The 21886-nt window shown below is 36.8% G+C and overlaps 2 protein-coding genes across 2 annotated transcripts in view; both read left to right on the forward strand.

Moving 5' to 3' along the window:
- Positions 1-21886, forward strand: part of LOC137408134 (intermembrane lipid transfer protein VPS13A-like) — a 98469-nt gene that overhangs the window by 70062 nt on the left and 6521 nt on the right. Inside the window, exons 32-46 of the mRNA XM_068094522.1 lie at positions 5500-5619; positions 6025-6206; positions 6365-6512; positions 7250-7352; positions 9351-9490; positions 10828-10994; positions 12167-12420; positions 13266-13393; positions 13925-14062; positions 14762-14924; positions 15365-15469; positions 18190-18368; positions 19461-19592; positions 19946-20084; positions 20182-20253. Coding sequence (XP_067950623.1) covers positions 5500-5619; positions 6025-6206; positions 6365-6512; positions 7250-7352; positions 9351-9490; positions 10828-10994; positions 12167-12420; positions 13266-13393; positions 13925-14062; positions 14762-14924; positions 15365-15469; positions 18190-18368; positions 19461-19592; positions 19946-20084; positions 20182-20253 — 2170 coding nt within the window. The remainder of the gene's footprint in view (positions 1-5499; positions 5620-6024; positions 6207-6364; positions 6513-7249; positions 7353-9350; positions 9491-10827; positions 10995-12166; positions 12421-13265; positions 13394-13924; positions 14063-14761; positions 14925-15364; positions 15470-18189; positions 18369-19460; positions 19593-19945; positions 20085-20181; positions 20254-21886) is intronic.
- Positions 819-4002, forward strand: LOC137408649 (E3 SUMO-protein ligase ZBED1-like). The gene is made up of 5 exons (XM_068095236.1): positions 819-848; positions 1825-1998; positions 2103-2254; positions 2366-3398; positions 3526-4002. The coding sequence occupies exons 1-5, from the start codon at positions 819-821 to the stop codon at positions 4000-4002; spliced, it is 1866 nt and encodes a 621-aa protein (XP_067951337.1).

Below are 21886 nucleotides of genomic sequence, written 5' to 3' on the forward strand. Positions count from 1 at the left end.
TTGAGCATAAAATTTAAACACAGTTTTTCATAGGATAACATTGGTTTTTTCAAATTTTCAATTCACCATACAATTCTACAGTGCCAAAACTTCAGGTAGGTAGCAATGACTCCAAAAAACCAAAATGTGACATCACTGGCTTTCTATTGTGGTCTTCAATTGTATATCAAATATAAAAGTATCGCTCATTACAATCTTGATTGTTAAAAATTTTGCCAAACAGTCAACATTGCCAAACATGAACAATCAAAATAAACACGTCTATTTTAATTGTATATAATATTGTCTATTTTTTGCTATATAATATATTACAATCTATTCAGGTCAATATGTACTATAATTGGACCATACAATTTCATTTCATCTTTGCCTGCAAACAGAGGCTTTTGTTTAATTGTTGTATATCATATTTTATTTTATCAATAAAATCCATCAATACTAATTTACACATCAATCGATGTGATTGACGTGTTTGAATAAGAACGTAATGTCAAGCCAGACAAGATTATAACAGATGATATTATTTCTGATGGTTATTAAAAGACCAGCAGCAAGTTCAGAGAATATTACAACAAATAATTAGATAACAAGTGAGTTGGTTTCAGCTTCTTCCTGCTCAGCTGGCTGTAGCTAGTGCTGGGACGATATTACGATATTTCGGTATACCGGCGATATCACTTTCTGATACCGACCGTACCGAGTGCTTTTTGCCCATATCGAAATATCGAATACCGTCGATATTTAACGATATCGTCGATATTTAACGATATCGTCGATATTTATATCGTCAGACCAACTGAATCCACCATCTTTCAAGCATGGCGACAGCAAAGAAGACGAAGAGCCCAGTCTGGGCTCATTTCTCCAAAATAGAAAACGAAATTGAGGGTGTGTCTATGCCAACTGATTAGGTGAGCGAGTTCCTTATTTGTTTGTTCAATTGAATCTATCGATGCTTTGCGTGTTGAATAAGCAATAGTTTAGTAGTAGTCGTGAGCAAAAAGAGAGGGCGACATCATTATTTATTATTATTAGATTTTATTAATTACCTTTCTTTATTCCCTCGATGGATTGATTCCTCATCATTATGTTATTAATAACTTGCTACTCACCGTCTGGTTTGCTCATCGTATATACTACCTAGTGCTACATACACTCACAGTAAATAATTTAATAATTACGATCACTATATACGTATATAGGATTTGTGGTGATCTTATAGGTAATAGGATTTGTGTCGTTACCTAAGCTCTGAGCTGCACTGATGAGGCTTCAATGGCCGAAACAGTACTGTCTGTAGCATGAGTATATGCTCCTTTACTTCGGTTTGGTTGAGCACTCTGTGAGAGGTGCGGCATTATTAGCCTTTGTGCAAAGTTCGCCACTTTTGTGATTTGAGCACTCTGGTGTCAGCACATTGAGTTTCTTAAAGACTGTGAGGCAACTTGGTTGTTTCATGGCAGGAAGTCAACTCTCATTGGTAATAGGATTTGTGTCCCTTACCTAAGCTCTGAGCTGCACTGATGAGGCTTCAATAGCCGAAACAGTAGCCTACTGTCTGTAGCATGAGTATATATATACAATATGTATATATTATATGTACATATATATATATATACATATATATATACATATATATCTCATCATCATACACACTACAACAACATGTTATTATTAATATTAAAAATTATTGTTGTGATGTGTTTGTGTGTGCATATATATAGTATAATTATATCCTATTATTTATGTACTGTTGCAATATATAGGTTATATGTTTTAAATACAATTCAATTAATTGATGATCATTGTTAACTGTTTATGCAGGTAACATGTGATGACTGTGGATTAAAGATCAAGCGCTCAGACTGCAACACAACTAATTTATTCGCTCACCTGAAGAACCATCACCCTCTGAAATATGACCAGGTTAAAAAACGACCCCCTGGTAAAAGCACATACGTTGACAAACAGGCACCACAACAAACAAAACTACAGGAGGTAACTAATTCTTTCTCCTTTGCTGTGGCAGTTGCATATGATTTTGCTGAAGAATTTGCTACTAGGTTTTCCAGTTAATTGACCTTTCCAATTTATTTTTGGAGGTATGGGATAAAAAGCGTCAATACGCGCCAGAAGATAAAGCTCAAGCGAGGATCACAAATGCTATCACCAGATGTCTCGCTAAGGACAGTATGCCACTGTACACTGTTGAGAAGCAGGGGTTTAAGGATCTTATTGAGTGTTTGGATCCAAGGTTAGTAATATATCTTGTTTGTTGCCTTGCAGTCTAACATTAGACAGAACCTTTGTCATACTTTTGTGGAAAAACCGTTCACTGATAATGAACTATATTCGTGTCTTGTAGGTTTAAAATGCCAAGCAGAAAGTTGTTCTCTGATAAACTCATCCCGAGTCTGTACTCTGAAACAAAGACTGGTGTTTGTAATCAGCTTGCTAACATCACCCACTTCTCATTAACAACTGATGGATGGTCAAGCATTGGACTTACACCATATCTATCGCTTACTGTACACTATGTATCTCCTGAATGGGACCTTGTAACTAAGAACCTGAATACTGTCTACCTACCAGAGAGTCATACTGGTCAAAAGATAGCAGAAACACTTGAAGAGCTGCTGACACAATGGAACCTAGACAAGAGCAAGCTGGTCAGCCTTACTACAGACAATGCTTCTAATATGGTTGTAGCAGCAAAAATACTGGAGAAGCCTCGAATTGGTTGCATTGGTCACATCTTGGACAATGCTATCAAGTCTGCCACCGTCCCAAAAGAAGGGAAAAATGCAGTCGTTGATCCAGAGTTGCATGAAATCAATGAAGCTGTGAAAGCCTGCCGTGGCCTTGTTGCAGTTTTTAGTAGCAGTTTCCAGAAGAAGCGTGAATTGTCCGAAGCGCAGAAAGAGCTTGGTGTTCCTGTAAAATCTCTGATAACCGACTGCAAAACCCGATGGGGATCAAAACTAAAGATGGTGAACCGCGTACTAGAAAATGAAAGACCAATCAGACGGGTGTTAGGAGCATCAAGACAACATGTCCAGAAACTGCCTGATGCAGACCAGTTTTCAGTATTAGAGTCTTTTGCCTCTGCTTTGGAACCGTTTGAGACTCTGACTGACGCTCTGAGTGGAGACCAGGATGTTACAGTTTCTGCAGTGATTCCTCTCGTGGAACATTTGATCGCCATTGCAAAGCCAGTTGAAGCTTTAACTCCCCTCGCAACTACCATCAGAAAGAATGTAAAAGAGTACGTCATAACAAAATTTGGTTATGAGGATGATGAGCAGGATCCCACCATGGAAGTTATGCAGCTGCTGGGGAAGGCCACCATTCTAGACCCCAGATATAAGGATGGGCATTTGCTAGATGGATTGAAAGTGGTAAAGTACTGCACATAACTGATAGTTGAGCTCCTTCGTTCTTAAGACAAGTGTAAAGTAAAGTGTCAACCAGCCATTTCAGATTAATGATTCCACCAATTGATTGATTGTTCTGTACTTTATTCAGGCAATTTCTGAACAACTTTGTGCTGAGGCAGCTGCCAGTGTGAATTCCAGTGTAGATTCTGGTGAAGAAATGGTGGTACAAGACCGTGCTGATGATCAAGCAGAACATCAACAAACAGAGCCACCAGCAAAGAAATCACTCCATGGTCTGCTGATGGGTAGCCAGTCGAGGCGACTACCCCATGAGGAAAGAGGAAAGGAAGATGTGAGTGTTGAGTGTGCATGTGAACTGGCCCGCTACCTGGCAAAGGAATATCCAGTATGCTCAGCAGAAATGAATCCATTGCATTGGTGGAGAACGCATAATCCGTCGCTACCACATCTGTCTACACTCGCAAAAAAGTATCTGTCTATGTGTGCCACGTCATGCTCTTCAGAAAGGCTGTTTAGTTGCTCGGGAAATATTGTGAACAAGCGTAGAAGTTGTTTGAAACCACAGAAAGTGGACCAGTTGGTATTCCTTGCTTGCAACCTGTAAAACCTAGAGTCTTGACAATTACTTAATCCACTGTCATTCCAATTATCTAACCAGCTGTCAATAAAACCACCAATTTAAATGCTTTAGTATCACAGTCTTCGCTTACAGAGTCCAATAGAGTATAATTCTGATGAATGGCATTCAATATAATACCATGGTGAATGATTGTCGATAGATAGCCCTCTACTCGATTTGATGCTCGATTCTTCAAAAGATTATACTGTACATGGATTCATTAGGGAGTTATTCTCTCACGACAGCTTTTTTCAGCAGGTAAGACAACTCCGAATAACATAACCGATATTTCGATATATCGGTTGGCTACGCCATCATATCGTATCGAAACGAGTTTTTGATATCGTCCCAGCACTAGTATGGATATTTGTCTCACTTTAATGTAAACATAAAATATTTTACAATCTTTTTTTTGTTGAATAGACATTGCTGTCTAGAAAAATGAAAAGAACTGATGTAAATTGATATTGAAGGTGTGCACCCTCCTTAACTTATTGTTGAATTACCATAATTATGAACCATAAACCGACTGCATTTGCCAATAAAAGTAAAAACTTGTCTTTACAAGTAATTAATGCTACAATTACTGCACATTAATTTAAAAAAGTTACGTTTAGTTTTTTCGGTTTGGAAGAGCCAAAGGGGTGAGTTTGGGATGATCCTAGAGCAGGTTAGCAATTTACTCGTATCTTACTGTTCGTATAACATAAAATACCTTGAAATACTTAAAATACTTGAACATTCCTTGAACTGATTATTGATGTTGTAGAAGCATCTACTTGAATAAGTATTTCACTAAGTACAATTTTCAACATCTATGAATGTTGTATGTTAGATTTCAATAAGAACAACTTTCAATATCTATGAATGTTATATTTTAGATTTCAAGCAACTTTGTAGCAATGATGATCATCATAATGGGATTTGTCGCTTCACAACAAAAATACTGTACCGTCACGTGACAGCTGTACATCTTTAACCTGTGGATTAGACAAAATTGTTGTTTTAACGTCCTCTCGAGACTGATCAGATTTGATGAAAAAATCATGCACATAAAGCATATTAATTGTGTTATTATTCAAAATGGTATGTTACATTTCAAGATAGTTTGCACAGAATTTGACTAAAAGCTAATAGAGTGCTAGTGTAGAGACAACTCAAGGTTTTTCTCTATAAGTGTTGACAAGTTTTTGTTCATTTCTTAAACTCGGAAATGCTAATGTTCTTTCTATTCACTGAGATGCTTACTCTGATTGCCATGTACTTACTAAAAAGCTGTTACTGTTGTTTTACTTACATTGTTTTACTTACATTTAACTTACATTGCTGTATTCAACTAGTGTACTTACCATTTTGTAATAATTACATTAGCCATTGAATGTTTAGATTCATAACTCACTTTTCTATGACCTTTGACATCTGACGTCTGACTTTTGGTATGGCTCATGCCTAGTACTTCTACGTGTCAACATTGCTTTTTAGAAATACTTTGGCCAGTTCTCAATTCCTGCTGATGAAACAGTGAACATGCTATCTCGTCAGATGTCTACAACTGCCCTGGTAGTGCAGAAAGAGGGCACAACAACTCGTATAGACGTCAATGTTAGTGTGGTTTAAGCTTGTCATGGCTATCATTGCTAGCTCTGTGTAATATGAGTGTAGGTTTGTTGACTCATATGAGTATAGGTATGTTGACTCCTATGAGTGTAGGTATGTTGACTCATGAGTGTAGGTATGTTGACTCATATGAGTGTAGGTATGTTGACTCATGAGTGTAAGTATGTTGACTCATATTAGTGTAGGTGTGTTGACTCATGAGTGTAGGTATGTTGACTCATATGAGTGTAGGCATGTTGACTCATGTGACGTAGCTATACTAGTCCTTGTATAAAGTTCTCGGACTGTTGCATTGTAAGTTGCGTAGTTGTATAGTTGAAACTCTACATGGCTATCAAACTATTATTTACACCCTCAAAGTGACACATTACATATTTTTGTTCATCCTAGATTAAGGCTCCCTTGATCATAGTGCCAGAGAATGGGCAATCACACAACGCACTCCTTTTTCAATTGGGGGACCTAAGTCTAGACAATGAGTTTGTCACAGAACAACTTGCTGGCCAGACAACTCTTGTCTCACAGAAATTTGACCAGATGTCTATCTGCCTACGGAATATGGCTGTTGAAAGGTGACAGTAAGAAAGAATATGCTTCAGCAAATGATATTAAAGAGACCATTTTATAAAAGTCTTGTCTGCGAGGGTTTGGTCTTGTCTTTATATACACCATTATTGGACAGCAACTGGTGGTGCAATGTTTTGTAATCACCTTCCAATTTCTACTACAGAATCAAGTATGTGAATGAGAGAAAATACCTAGCCATCAGACACCTGCTTACGCCTGTCACCACCAAAGTTATGTTCAAGCGTGCACTTGCTCCCATTGCTAAGAGTGCGGTTGATTATGATGTGAAAGCTAGTATCAACCAATTCAAAGTAAGTGTCATACAACATACTAAGTCGTTAAGTTGGTAATAGAAGAGAGAATGTAGTCTATTATTAGTCTATTATTTCACACTATTTCTCACACATGCTTCTTTACCGTAATTTATGCCTTATCTCTTTAAACAAAGACAGTTGGTGACAGTTGGCATGCTTTTCTATTTCTCTTCTTTTGACATGCGCAATGCTGAGCCATTTTGTTACATTTTGCTTGTAGTGTTTTAATTTCACTTTAGTTTTCTTGCTATCTCCCTTGGATAATTATAAATCCTATGGATGTATACACTGAGTTGTATTGAGTTAGTTGATAAGTTGATTGGCCCTTGATCACACATTATATACGTTGATTGGCTGATGATAGAACATTATGTCAGTTGATTGGCTGATGATAGAACATTATATCAGTTGATTGGCTGATGATAGAACATTATATATTTTGATAGGCTGATGATAGCACATTATATCTGTTGATTGGCTGATGATAGAACATTATATCAGTTGATTGACTGATGATAGAACATGATATATTTTGATAGGCTGATGATAGCACATTATATCAGTTGATTGGCTGATGATGAAATGCTACAGAAGTTGCTTGGCTGTTAATACAAGACTGTATATGTTTGTTTGCTTTTAGTAAATCATTGTGGATGATGATTGGCTTTCAATAAGACTTTTATATTTTAGTTGGCTCAACATTGAGTTAGCATGAGTTGATTTTGCTTGTGCAGGTAGAAGCTACTCAGCTGGATATGCAGTTTCTTGGTAAAGTTCTCTATGAAAATGTTTTGCTCCAAAATGAAAGTCCCCAAACCTATGGTAAGCAAGTGGTATGCCTAGGTATGGAGAGATGATTCCAACTGCTCACTGTGCAAATACTAGCTTTTGTCTCGATTGTTACCGACCAGGTTTACGCATAATAGTTATGTATGGTTTTCTTTATGGTTTTATATCATTGTTAGCACCCTGCATACAAATATCTAGCAGGCCATTTCTAGTGACAGATGATTTTAGTAGACATAAAATATGATGTTTTGCTTTCGCATCAATTCAATGTTTTTCTGGCACGAAACCATTATTTTAGTAAGGGAAAACGTGATGCTTTCTAGCTGAAACCATGTTATTAACTTAACTCTTGATTTGCTCCAAGTCTTTGACCTGTCATTATTACTACTCATGTTTTGCTTATGGTTGGATCTACTTTACCCTTTAGCTCGGCACACCTTCAGTAAGTATACATCCATATTTTGGTAGGATATTATGATTACGAATATATATGCACTTTTATATTTCTAGGCTAAGAATACATGTTTGCGTATTTTAGTTGCTGCTTGTTGCTAGCCCTATTAGTCTTTGTCTAGTACTCGTATTTTCATCATCAGCTGTTCTCCGTGAGGCATAGAGTTTGGAAACGCATAGACTTATCCCTACTTTCTTTGTAATCATCATTGCATGTTGTTTGTTTGCTAGCAAAGAGTGTCGGATTTGTCTTGTAAATGTGTAGTGTACAGTATTGATGTGAGGGTATGGGCACATTATGTTTGCTTGTAATGTTCAAAACTGACATGGTGTACAGGTGTCATTGACATGGTGTGCAAATGTTATTGACATTGTGCACTGGTGTCATTGACATGTTTTGCAAATGCTATTTATATGGTATGGTGCATAGATTTTAGTGACTTTGTGTCATTACTAATGGCCTGTTGGGTCGATGCCTTTGACACAGCTTGCAGTTATCATCAGCCTGTTGTACTGGTGTAGGCATTTATCACCTCATTAAAACCCTGTAAAAGGAAATGTGCTTTGCTATCTCCTGCATCAATTGTCACTAACTTAAACGCTCAGCTCATCAGCTAACTCGAGGACGGGTGTTGTGAAAGAAGTACTCTACTCCAAATGATGCACTTTTCAGTTTGTGCTCAAATCTTATAGCACCAAGCATCTTGTATTGCCTGATTCCCTGATAAGTGTCATGTATTCCTACAAAAGTTATAGGCGCAGCTCAAACAGAACCTTGATGAATGGCAGTAGAAATGTAGGCTATGACCATTTTCTTTTTTGTTCTGAAACAATTCTTACTATTCATGGTAGTTTACTTACGCGTAACATGATATCATTATTTACTATTCATGTTAGTTTACTTACGCGTAACATGATATCATTATTTACTATTCATGTTAGTTTACTTACGCGTAACATGATATCATTATTTACTATTCATGGTAGTTTACTTACGCGTAACATGATATCATTATTTACTATTCATGTTAGTTTACTTACGCGTAACATGATATCATTATTTACTATTCATGTTAGTTTACTTACGCGTAACATGATATCATTATTTACTATTCATGGTAGTTTACTTACGCGTAACATGATATCATTATTTACTATTCATGGTAGTTTACTTACGCGTAACATGATATCATTATTTACTATTCATGTTAGTTTACTTACGCGTAACATGATATCATTATTAAAATTTGGCATATACTTACTGCTTTTCATATTTACCCTCTTTTATCATACAAGTTCCATCTTTCAATCTGATTTAAAACTCTGTGTCTCTAATCCACTTTAGTGACTCGCTATTCCTTTGTTTGTCATGTTCTGGACAGATTCAAGAGTCACTAGTAGTACGATTATTACATGTTAGCTGCCCTCACAGTTTCTGCTACAATGTGGTTTTTTTAGTAGCTCCTTGTAGTCTGTTATCAATTTGGGTGAAGAAAGGAATATCGCTATTTGTGTTATTGTTACGTTTACTTTGTCAAATGGCAGCATCCCAAGCAGTTTTAGTTGTCTGTCAGATGTTTCTCTCACATATAGATGTGACAGACGTTGGGTCCACCATCTCATCGGCTCTGAGCAGCACTGGCTCTGCTACTACAGATGAGCACAAGGCTCTTTCAATAAACCTTTGTCTTTCTAATCTTTTGGTCTACTTGAAGAAGGAACAGCCTCCATCTGTGAGTAGTCAATATTTATGATGTTTTGGGTTTGTTGGTGAAACATTACCAAAGTAGGGCTTTGTCTTACTTGTAACTGCGCTTCACACTTTTTTAACTTGCAGATGAACGTCGTGAGTTGTCTGTCCTTCCGTTAAACATCAGGAGTTGTATGTCCTTTAGATAAAGGTCATGAGTTGTCTGTCCTTCAGTTAAATGTTATGAGTTGTCTGTCCTTAAGTTAAACATCGTGAGTTGCCTGTCTGTCCGAGAGAAGTCATGAGTTGCCTGTCCTTAAATTAAACATCTTGAGTTGTCTGTTTTTTATTTAAACATCATGAATTGTCTGTCCTTTAGTTAAACATCATGATTGGACTGTCCTTCAGCTAAATGCCATGAGTTGTCTGTTCTTTAGTCAAACATCATGAGTTGTCTTTCCTTTAGTTGAATGTCATGAGTTATCTGTCTGTCTGTCAGATAAAGCTCATGAGTTGTCTGTCCTTTAATTAAACATGAGTTTTTCTGTCCTACAGTTACCTACCATGAGTTGCTTGTCCTTCAGATAAAGGTCACGAGTTGTCTGTCCTCTAGTTAAACATCATGAGTTGTCTGTCCTATAGTTAAATGTCATTAGTTGTCTGTCATTCAGATAAATACGAGTGTTCTGTTCTCTAGTTAAACATCATGAGTTGTCTGTCCTTTAGTTAAATGTCTGTCCTTTAGTTAAATGCCATTAGTTGTTTATCCTTCAGATAAACATGAGTTGTCTGTCCTTTGGTTAAATGTCAGGAGTTGTTGGAAGTTTGAATGGTTCTTTGAGACTTTCATCCATGTTTTTTGGTGTCAAGCAGATTCATGAGCTTGTAGACTCTATGTCAAAGACTCATTACTCAGAGATAAGCGAATGCAATGCTAAGTAGCGTTTATGATAGTTGACCAGAGTTATCAGTCTTTATTGCAAGGGATAGGGCAACTCCTACTTTTGTACTCCAAGCCATATTTTTCTGCAACTCTCCCGAGCATGCTTTAAAAATGTTATTGTCAAAATATTTTGGCCTATTTACATTTTTAGTCAAACCAGTTCTTAGTTTTTAGTTCAAGTTCATCAGTTCTTGTTTTTCGGTTCACAAATAAGCTGCAAGAGACCCTCACTGATCTTATTTATTGTGATACAAAACTGTTATTTGTGCCAGTTAAAAGTAATACTTCATGGCCTGACACAAAATATCAAGACAGAAAAGTGAGGTCGAATATTTAGCCTTTTGATTGTTTTTACTGATGGATCATCTCAGATGTTGATCGGCTGTGCCATACAATAACTTTACATATAGTAATTCTTATTTGTTTGGATGTTACAGAACAGCCTGCAGAGTATCACCTCAGACTTAGCCATCTTAAACACTGCAGAGCTGAAGTTAGACTTCTGCAAGAGAAGAAACTCGAGGATGAGCTGTGTGGTGACTGTTAGAGACTTCACTATAGAGGACAAGGTCGTCGCCGTGGAAGATGAGTGCAGTACTAACAGGTTCTTGTCTGCTTTCTTCTTACATCGCTTTGCTTTGTCAACTAGCTGCTGCTTTTACTTGTGAAAAAATGATGACAGCATTTGGGAATCAAACCCGAATCACTCTACATTGGAGAAATTCTTCACCAATATTACAACACGGACCTAAAGGCACACTTATAATTCTATTAATCTGGGCATTCAGCAAGTGGCACCTACTGCACCTGTCAATCTGAATTGACAACTTTAGCTCGAACAATAAATTACCATCAGGTTTCAGTTGTTTTCAAACTTTTATAAGCTGAGCTTTTTTCTGTAAACATCTGTAAAACCCTTTTTACTGTAGGCTTTTGAGTCACAAATCAGATGAAATTCAGCTATTATTTATTTGGAAAGCGTAACGCCTCAGCTTTTGGTAACTGCTAATGTGACATTTCCCAATCTTGCTTGCTAAGGTGACATCACTTCACTCCATTACACTCTGTGTGTAACACAGTACCTATTAGTTACTCTGTAATATCCTGTATGTAACACAGTATTAGCTACTCTGTAACATCCTGTTTGTAACACAGTATTAGTTACTCTGTAACATTCTGTCTTTAATACAGTATTAGTTACTCTGTAATATCCTGTCTGCAATACAGTATTAGTTACTCTGTAGTATTCTGTCTGTAATACAGTATTAGTTACTCTGTAACATCTTGTCTGTAACACAGTATTAATTACTCTGTAATATCCTGTCTGTAACACAGTATTAGTTACTCTGTAACATTCTGTATGTATCACAGTATTAGTTACTCTGTAACATCCTGTCTGTAATACAGCATTAGTTACTCTGTAACATCCTGTCTGTAACACAGTATTAGTTACTCTGTAACATCCTTTCTGTAACACAGTATAAGTTACTCTGTAACATCCTCGAAGCTGATGTTTTGTTTCTATAACTGTTTCGCTATAACTGGACACACAAATGGCAGACCAACCAACGAATGCCAAACACTGAGATTTATACATATAAATTAGCTTGACTCACCTCATACAATTGCCTATCAGTTTATTTCAGACAACGTGTTGATATAGAAGCGGAGGCTAACCACTTGTAGAATTGGAAAAATCAAATTAAGGGTGATTTCTGAGGTGTCAATCTATAGCTCTAGTTATTAACCAGGCAGATAATGTTATGCTTCCTGTAGAGTCATACAGCTGGACGACAGCGTTAGCCAGGTGCTCTTTGTCAAGTATGACATGGAGGCTAACGGTGATTCCAACTTGTACTGCGCTGTCACAGACATGCGTTTCAACGTAAACTTGCCTTTTGTGAGAGGAATTTATGACTTCTTGCAAGAGTCCTTTACAACCTGGAAGTCTCCAGAGCCTCCTAAACCACAAAAAGGTGGCCGGAGACACAGGGTTCGAAGGAGGAAACGCAAGACTGCTGTCGTCACAGGTTTGTCTTCTCTACTCATTTCGCTCACTGATAGACTTTTTCATTGTTTTTAGTTACGAGGCAACCTCCTTTCAGATTTTGTGTTTCAAGGATTTGTTACTTTTAAATGCTGTACTTTTGGGCCACAAGTCGTTGTCGTGAGTTTGCTTGTAGACTACAGATTTATCTCTGCATGCTCTATGTACAGACTTGTCTACATTTAGTTTCATACAGATCTACTTACTTCTATTTGCATACTAGCCTTTTCCTCCTCCCCCTTTAAGATGAGCTTGCACATAATTTTAGTAGATTTTATCTGAAAGAATATCTGTGTTTTTTTATCATTTGCAACTATTTTTGATGTTTGAGGTGATCTGGCTGCCAGCATGTTTCAAGACTAAAATTGAGAAAACTAGATCTCGATTAAGACACTCAGAAGAAAAATACTCACGAATCAACTTTGCTAGTTGCTGTCATAGCTATCGTTGATATCGGCTCTTGCATCTCTATTCTCTTTGCAGCTATAGAAGTCATAATCACACTTTAATTTGGTCTGATCGTTTTAACTACGATGAGGTTCTGTCAGATTCCCTCAAACACCAAAAGCAATCACAAATAATAAAAAAATACCAATATTTTCTGATAAATTCCACTAAAACTTTGTGCACAGTCATCTTTAATATCAGAAAAGTATGGCTTGAAGAAGTTTTAATTTCACACACTTATCCAGCCTGATCATGTAGCTGGTATCAAAGAACATCTAATTACTGGAAGCCTTTTACTCTTGCAATTGAAAATAAACTAATCATCATCGCACGGTGCAGCTAATGACACGTGTCATCGTAATTAGAGGTTGATGTTGCCAGGTCGTATCAGTCAAATCGCCGCTCCAAAGATTGAGACCGCTGCGGATGGCCAGAATTCCAAGATGGTGATTGAGGTAAAGCTAGGCAAGCAAAGCCTCTATATCATTACTGGAGATGGTAGTCACAAGGTTTGTATTGTGCTGTTCACTCAACCTCCCTATCCTCAAATATACCTTCTGTTCAATTCTGCTGTTCACTCAAACTCTGTATTTTCAAGTATACCTTTTTTTGTTCAATTTTGCTGTTCACTCGATCTTCCTATCCTCAAATATAGGCTTACTTTCTGTTCAATTCCGATGTTCACTCTACTCTCCTATTGTCCAATCTCTTTTCTGTTCAAATAAGTTGTTTACTCCACTTCCTTATTTTCAAATCTACTTTCTGTTCAATTGTGCTGTTCACGCTATCTCCTTATTCCCTATTTTCCCCTCCTTTTCTTGTCATCTGACACAACTCCTTCCTTTCAGCTCTCCCATCTTTTGCATTTGTTGAGCAAATCGTTTTTGTATCCTTCTTCATTTTCATTTTTATCTTTTTTCCAACAATTCTTGTAATCTCCCCATTCACCCTCTAGTCACTAAGTTGCACAATTATCTCAGCCCTCTGAAGCTTTGTATGCTGTTCTATCTACTTTGTGTCATCACCTTTTTGGTAAACAGGCTCTTGTCGCCGAGATGAATCTTTTTGGGAAGGCAGAGTTTGGCCCAGGAGGAAAACAAGAAGGAAATTTGCAGCTGACTGAGCTCTCAGTCTATGTTACTAGCCTACAAAGTGACCAATCACATTTGAAACATATGGTATGTTTACTATCCATTGTTAACTACTGGAACATGTGGTATGTTCACTCTCCTTTGTTAACTACTGAAACATGTGGTATGTTTACTCTTCATTGTTAACTATTGAAACATGTGGTAAGTTTACTATCCATTGTTAACTACTGAAACATGTGGTATGTTCACTCTCCTTTGTTAACTACTGAAACATTTGGTATGTTTACTCCATTGTTAACTACTGAAACATGTGGTATGTTTACTCTCCGTTGTTAGCTACTGAAACATGTGGTATGTTTACTCTCCTTTGTTAGCTACTGAAACATGTAGTATGTTTACTCTCCGTTGTTAGCTACCGATACTGTAGTTCTGATGAGCAACATTTGGTTATCTCATATCTCTGTTTGCTTATGGATTGCTTGAATTTTTTGGCGAAGGTTTTACATACAATGTCTGACTTATTGAGATTTAGAAAGAAGCTGCCGCATGTTTCCTTTGTTATACCCCTGATGTTTTTACTATCAGACTCAAAAATCAGCTTGTTCTATTGTCATAAAGACTCGTTTAATAGCCTTTTGCTGAGCAAGTTTTGTAGTAACATCGAGAGACAGAGCCGTGTGTCAGCTTGTCAAACCCTTGATTATGAGATTTTACATGACAACTACACCTTGTGTTATCCTTAGTTATTGTTTTTTGCATTGCTGTTATATTTATTCGTGTTTGCAGTGTCTCGCACCCTGTGAAGTTAGTCTCACTTACAAGGCCATGTCACAGCCTAAAGAGTCAGCACCTGTCAAAATGGACGTGAAGTTATTTCTGACCAAAATCGACATAAAACTCTCAACCAATGTCATTTACCACGTGTTTGATGCAATGGAGCTATTTAAAGGTATCGCGAGTGGTCCCCTCTCAACTTGTCCTCTCTCAACTTCGCACTAACTCTGCTCATGTTAAAACTAGGCGAGCAATTCTTAGTCGTGTACATCAGGCGATTGCCGTGCCTTTTTTGTGCCTGTCTTGCTAGGCGAAATTACTGACCAGTGCTGCTAGGTGATATTACTGACCAGTATTGCTAGGCTACACTACTGACCAGTGCTGCTAGGTTACACTACTGACTAGTGTACAATTATTGTGTCATACTGAACCTGAATTTCTTACCAATTGGCTCACTCATCTGTAAAACTGGCGTAAATACAACTATTATGGTGCTTGCTATCTTTGTGTCATGTATTTGCATTTATCATGTTCTTGTCAGCCATAGATTGCTTTTTACGCCATAGTATTTTCGTTGAAACATTCAGTTTAGCTGAAAGGGAGTGCGTGTTTTAGCCAATGATGTATCAGATGATGTGGCTACAGGAGGGCACGAGTCCAATGAGGCTGACTTAGGTATCATGAAGGATATGGATAGAAATGAATGGCTTGACCACCACTGTAAGTGTTTATCAAGGTTATCATGTGCTTCCACCTCCTGTGTTCTGTTGTCTTTTCTTTTTTCTACTGCACAACGCATGCATTTTACACATTGTGCTACCATCATAGTGACCTGTCACAATGTCTTCCAATAGTCAACTTGCCTTAGTTTGGAATTAAACACAACTCCAATAAAATAGAGAGGAGAGACAACCCCAATAGAATAAAGAGGATATACCATAATAAGCCTCAATATATAGCGAGTTTAATTTTAGTCGCTCCACTAATAGACCATTTCTATAGTTGGTGTTTTTGATTTATTTGTGTTTGATTGTTATAATTTCTTTTTTTCAGAGCAGGACATTTCTGTGGGAGTTATTCTCACCTTGAATTTTTTGAACATGATAGAAAGATGATAGTTTTTATTCAAAGTATTTATAAGTTTTTATTTTCTATTTTTGGTCAAGTTCGACCAATGTGGGTATTAAAAATCAGCTTATAAACGATGAGAGATAATGAAAGTTGCCTGCCACTTGCTATTAGCCTGGCGTAGTGCCAATCGAAAATTTGAGTAAGCTTACTAATAAGAGCTATGGCTTCTACGGAGCTATGTCATGACTTTACGTCATGACCAAAAGCGATAGCCTATTTGCTTCCACATACCGACATGTATCGCCTCGCTAATCGATCAAGATCTGTGGCTTAGTTAATATGGCATTAGACTGGCGAACTGGAGGGTCTGCAATCCAGTAAACTTTGATCCAAAACTTGCAAACCGTTTTTAAATGCATTTCCTTTGAAGTATTTTTAGGACTGCGTTAAACAAGGAACTACTATAAGCCTGAGACAGTTAGTAATTATTTCCATGGGGTTGCTTTCAAAGTTCTATCTGTCATAGTAAATTTACTAATTTAGTAATAGTAATTTACTATTGTATATTTAAACCTTTTTTATATATGTACATGTACTTCGAAGTATCAAGACTGCGTTAAACAAGAAACCACTATTAGCCTGAGACAGTAAATATTTTTATAGTGTTGCTTTGAAAGTTCATCTACCATCGTAAATTTAAGCCACTTTTTCATAGATGTAGCCTACTTCAAAGTAGAAAGGCCGCGTGAAACAGAGAACTACTACTAGCCCGAGACCGTTATTGATTAAATCTATGGTGTTGGTTTCAAAGTTTTAACGAAAAAAATAAAAGCTTTGGAGTTGGACAACGAGAGAATTAATTTTTATTGATATAAATGATTCATTATTAATACGACTTTGTGGACACTTTTCTACTGATCAGTTGATATTATGGGCTCGTAAAGATCAAATAATGTCAAATGGAGGTGACGTTGAATTGGAGGGCGGCGGTCTATTTTTCAACCGTTTTCTCAGGGTGGCGGTTAATTGGAGGTGGTGTTCAAATAGAGGTGGCGTTCAATTAGAGGTTTTTAACGATAATTCACTTGATGCAATTTGAAAATAGAGGCTGACATTGCCTTTGCATGATTGCTCTTTCTTATAACATATACTGCATGTATTTATGGAATGCCTATCTTCTACAGTTGCCCTTATAGACCTCAATGGTGAGTAGCGCGGCTAGGCTTGGGGAGCCTCGTTACTAATTTTATTTAGCGTACTAGCTCATAAGCCAGTTCATCACTTACATATTTCATGTTCCAAATGTTTCCTAGTTAGAAATGCATGAAGATATCTATAGAGTTACTACATACCTTAACACCAAACCTCTTTTTAAATAGATCAAACCTAATCCTACCCAAAGTCATTAGTTGTTGTTTGGCTTTAAACAAACTTACTTTAGCTGGCAACAAGTTTCTAACCTCGCTGACCTGTATAATTAGAGCGAGTCCTTCTGGGCTCGGTTAGGGTGATGGATAAGGTTCGAATGCTTGGTGGATTCACTGGAGGTGGAGATTTCTATGAGCTGTATATGAGATCGGAGATAGCTAGAAAAATGCGCAATGCTGAATCTAGCTTGTGGTACGTCTCCATAGTTCTCATTGTTATGGTTAACCCGAAGGGTCTGAACAAGTTAGGGTTTAGGTGGTGATGTGTAAGGTCATATCAGGATGGTATTACCCTCAGAATGAATCACATGTATATCGTGTACCATAATGCACTGGCTGGGTTAGACTTCAAGGCCGATTATGGTCAGCACTGGGGTCAGCACTGGGGTCAGCTAATGACTAGCTGATAGAGTGTACCGAGCATGTCTTCTTCTTTCATACTTTATATTCTGCCATCTTGTACAGTCCTTGTCACTTCTGTGCATGACTTGTCAGCTCTGTAGTATAGTTTAAACTATGCCGTCTCATTCTAACCCTTAAAGGTGGTGGCTATGACTGATTTGCAAAGCAGTCTCCAAGTAATAATATGGAATCAGTACATAATGAAGGCAGAATATTCTTCTGCTACTTTTGATAGAACTTCCATAAGTTAATTTTTTTAGATATTTTCTATGAAATTAATTTTAGCGGTGAGATGACGGATATATGAGATTCTCTTACTCCTTATATTAGGGATTGCTCATAAATTATCTGGGTAAACCTGTTGCAGTTGGGTTTTTTCTAGCTCGGCACTAGTTGTGGCACTTTCATCGGTGTCTCCTTTATGTTCAGAAAAATCTCAGCAAAGTTTTTGTAAAGCTTTTTTCGGTATAACTTGTACCACCTAGTAACCATTTTCCATGTCACCGTTAATTTTACGCCTAAAGCTTTATTATTTTTCAGATCCTGATGATGACATCGGGAATGTCGAGATGAAACCAACAAAAACTGCCGTTGAATCCCTGTCTGTCTCGGAGTTCCAACTGTGTTTGGAGTTTGCTGTCGCTATCGGAGAAGAATTTGTGCCGATTCTCAAGACGAATTCTTGTCTCTCTGGCTCTGTCATGGACTGGAGCACTCGGGTACGGTAGTGCTGGTAGTTTAGCAGGCTATAGACTTGTGCTGTCGAATATTGCTGCCTCTGACGAAGCTGTGTGTTGTTTTTCGAGTATGAAAACACTTGTAGCGTGTTCATCTCACCATGCTGACCTACACTCAACCTTCATCTAACCTGTCTACTTTTAACCTAACTTAGTATGGCCTCTGTTCTCTACTAACAATGTCTACTAACAATGTCTCTACTATCAATGTCTCTACGAACAATGTATCTACTATCAATGTCTCTACTAACAATGTCTCTACCAACAATGTCTCTACTAACAATGTCTCGACTAACAATGTCTCTACTAGCAATGTCTACAAACAATGTCTCTACTAACAATGTCTCTACTAACAATGTCTCCACTAACAATGTCTCTGCTAATAATGTCTCTACTAACAATGTCTCTACTAACAATGTCTTTACTAACAATGTCTCTACAAACAATGTCTCTACTAACAATGTATCTACTAGCTATGTCTCTACTAACAATGTCTCTACTAACAATGTCTCTACTATCAAAGTCTCTACGGACAATGTATCTACTAACAATGTCTCTACTAACAACGTCTCTACTAACAATGTCTTTACAAGCAATGTCTCTACAAACAATGTCTCTACTAACAATGTCTCCACTAACAATGTCTCTGCTAATAATGTCTCTATGAACAATGTCTATACTAACAATTTCTCTGCTAACAATGTCTCTACTAACAATGTCTCTACTAACAATGTCTCTACTATCAATGTCTCTACGAACAATGTATCTACTAACAATGTTTCTGCTAACAATGTCTCTACTAACAATGTCTCTGCTAACAATGTCTCTACTAACAATGTCTCTGCTAATAATGTATCTACTAACAATGTCTCTACTAACAATGTCTCTACTATCAATGTCTCTACTAACAATGTCTCTACTAACAATGTCTCTACTATCGATGTCTCTGCTAACAATGTCTCTACTAACAATGTCTCTACTAACAATGTTTTTCTCAGAAGTACCTCATAAATGGCTAGTTTTATCTACGAAATGATCAGCCAATCGATTTTGAGGCTAAGCTTTTTGCTTTAGATACGGGCTGAGTGTTGTTTCTCTCTTGAGTCTAACTACTACAATGAACTTCTGGATGTCTGGGAACCTCTGGTTGAGTGCATTTTTGATGAAAAGACAAACCAGTACAGGAGATGGGAGATTCTGGCTCGAGTAAGTTGACTATAATCTCCTTCATTATTCCTTTTTCTATTTTAAACTTTTGCAATGGTCACAACCTGGCATGGTGGCTATGAATTTGAATCGTTACCATATTTTTACTAATGCTAGTGGTGAACTTGTAAAGCCATACTGTCCTTACAGGCATCACCTAAGCAGGCAGCATTCTTTACAGATATGCCATTAAACTTTATTTGGTTGTTTGGAATCACCTGTATCAGGCTCCTATGAACTGTCTTACAACAAGGGGGAGAGTTGTACTCTCGCCGCTGATGGCACTGGTGAATTCTATGTCATTAAATTGTATCATACACCAAGTAACTGTAAGCAAGGACAACATATTGCAGCTGACGACTGCTAAAAGCCATCCGATAGCCAAAACTGACCCGAACGAGATTCTCGTGGATAGCCAGGAGCTGGATACTTTCATCCATCACCTCATGTCATCCACTAAAGAGAGAGAAGACAATTTTTTGCCTTCTGTTTGTGAGAATCTTTATCTTTCTGATGTACTTTCATGCCTTGTTATTGAAACTTTAAATTCCACAATCTATTATAAAAAAAACTTTCATTTTTTCCATAGCGGAAGATATTATGACAGTAGATGAAGTAGATCATCCATCAGCTTCCAGAAGCCACCGTGGACTACCAGAAGGTCAGTCCTTGTGTTCACATCAACTGAGATTAAGTTTGAAAATAAAAGTAGAAATGTGATAGTTTAAATAGAGATCATCAGCTAGTTTACATAGACATCAGTTAGTTTACATAGACATCATCAGTTAGTTTATATAGACATCAGTTAGTTTACATAGACATCAGTTAGTTTATATAGACATCAGTTAGTTTATATAGACATCATCAGTTAGTTTACATAGACATCAGTTAGTTTATATAGACATCATCAGTTAGTTTACATAGACATCATCAGTTAGTTTACATAAACATCAGTTAGTTTACATAGACATCATCAGTTAGTTTATATAGACATCAGTTAGTTTACATAGACATCAGTTAGTTTATATAGACATCAGTTAGTTTATATAGACATCATCAGTTAGTTTATATAGACATCAGTTAGTTTATATAGACATCAGTTAGTTTATATAGACATCAGTTAGTTTATATAGACATCATCAGTTAGTTTACATAGACATCAGTTAGTTTATATAGACATCAGTTAGTTTATATAGACATCATCAGTTAGTTTATATAGACATCAGTTAGTTTACATAGACATCAGTTAGTTTATATAGACATCAGTTAGTTTATATAGACATCATCAGTTAGTTTACATAGACATCAGTTAGTTTATATAGACATCATCAGTTAGTTTACATAGACATCATCAGTTAGTTTACATAAACATCAGTTAGTTTACATAGACATCATCAGTTAGTTTACATAGACATCATCAGTTAGTTTACATAAACATCAGTTAGTTTATATAGACATCATCAGTTAGTTTACATAGACATCATCAGTTAGTTTACATAAACATCAGTTAGTTTACATAGACATCATCAGTTAGTTTACATAGACATCATCAGTTAGTTTACATAAACATCAGTTAGTATATATAGACATCATCAGTTATTATATATAGACATCATCAGTTAGTTTACATAGACATCATCAGTTAGTTTATATAGACATCATCAGTCAGTTTACATAGACATCGTCAGTTAGTTTACATAGACATCAGTTAGTTTATATAAACACTAGCTGCATTACCCGTCCACAGGAACAGATTCATATCCAGCAAGAGGTTTATTAAGAGTTGTCTTTCATACTGTAAAATAACTCCAAATATGCAGTGTACTGAAATTGTTGCCTTGATCAGACTATGCATTCACATATGCAGTCATACCTGTCAATAGCGTTAGGGAAAACAATGGAAATCTGCCATTTGTTTTACAGCTAGTCTACAACGCATCAGTCTCAAGTCACTCAAATTGGAGTTATCCTATTTTGTACAGAGAACTGATAATGAAATTGATATTGCTAGGCAAAGTGAAGTTTTTCAAACTGGCAGTATTGAAAAAATTTGCATCTTTTAAGAAGTTTTACAAAATATTTTGCTATCACTAGCATTTTTTGAATGGAGACTTCAACATGCTTAAAACGCTAATCATGGCCCACCAGTTCTTTGTCTATAGCCTGTGTTTTGACATGGTACATACAAACAGTGCAGCAGTAATGTGGATGTGTTAATAAAATTGATATGTATAACAGCACTGACAGTATGATGTCAAGGCAAATACAGCATTAGCACCTTACAATAATAAAAC

Source organism: Watersipora subatra, chromosome 11, assembly GCF_963576615.1.
Source record: "Watersipora subatra chromosome 11, tzWatSuba1.1, whole genome shotgun sequence".
In the NCBI taxonomy this organism is placed as follows: Eukaryota; Metazoa; Bryozoa; class Gymnolaemata; order Cheilostomatida; family Watersiporidae; genus Watersipora; species Watersipora subatra.

Bases quoted from the DNA above. Each gene is read 5' to 3' on its own strand.
- LOC137408649 (XM_068095236.1), top strand. From the start codon at position 819: ATGGCGACAGCAAAGAAGACGAAGAGCCCA. The intron at 1,999-2,102 runs GTAACTAATTCT...TTATTTTTGGAG, and splicing joins AACAAACAAAACTACAGGAG to GTATGGGATAAAAAGCGTCA. The intron at 2,255-2,365 runs GTTAGTAATATA...CGTGTCTTGTAG, and splicing joins ATTGAGTGTTTGGATCCAAG to GTTTAAAATGCCAAGCAGAA.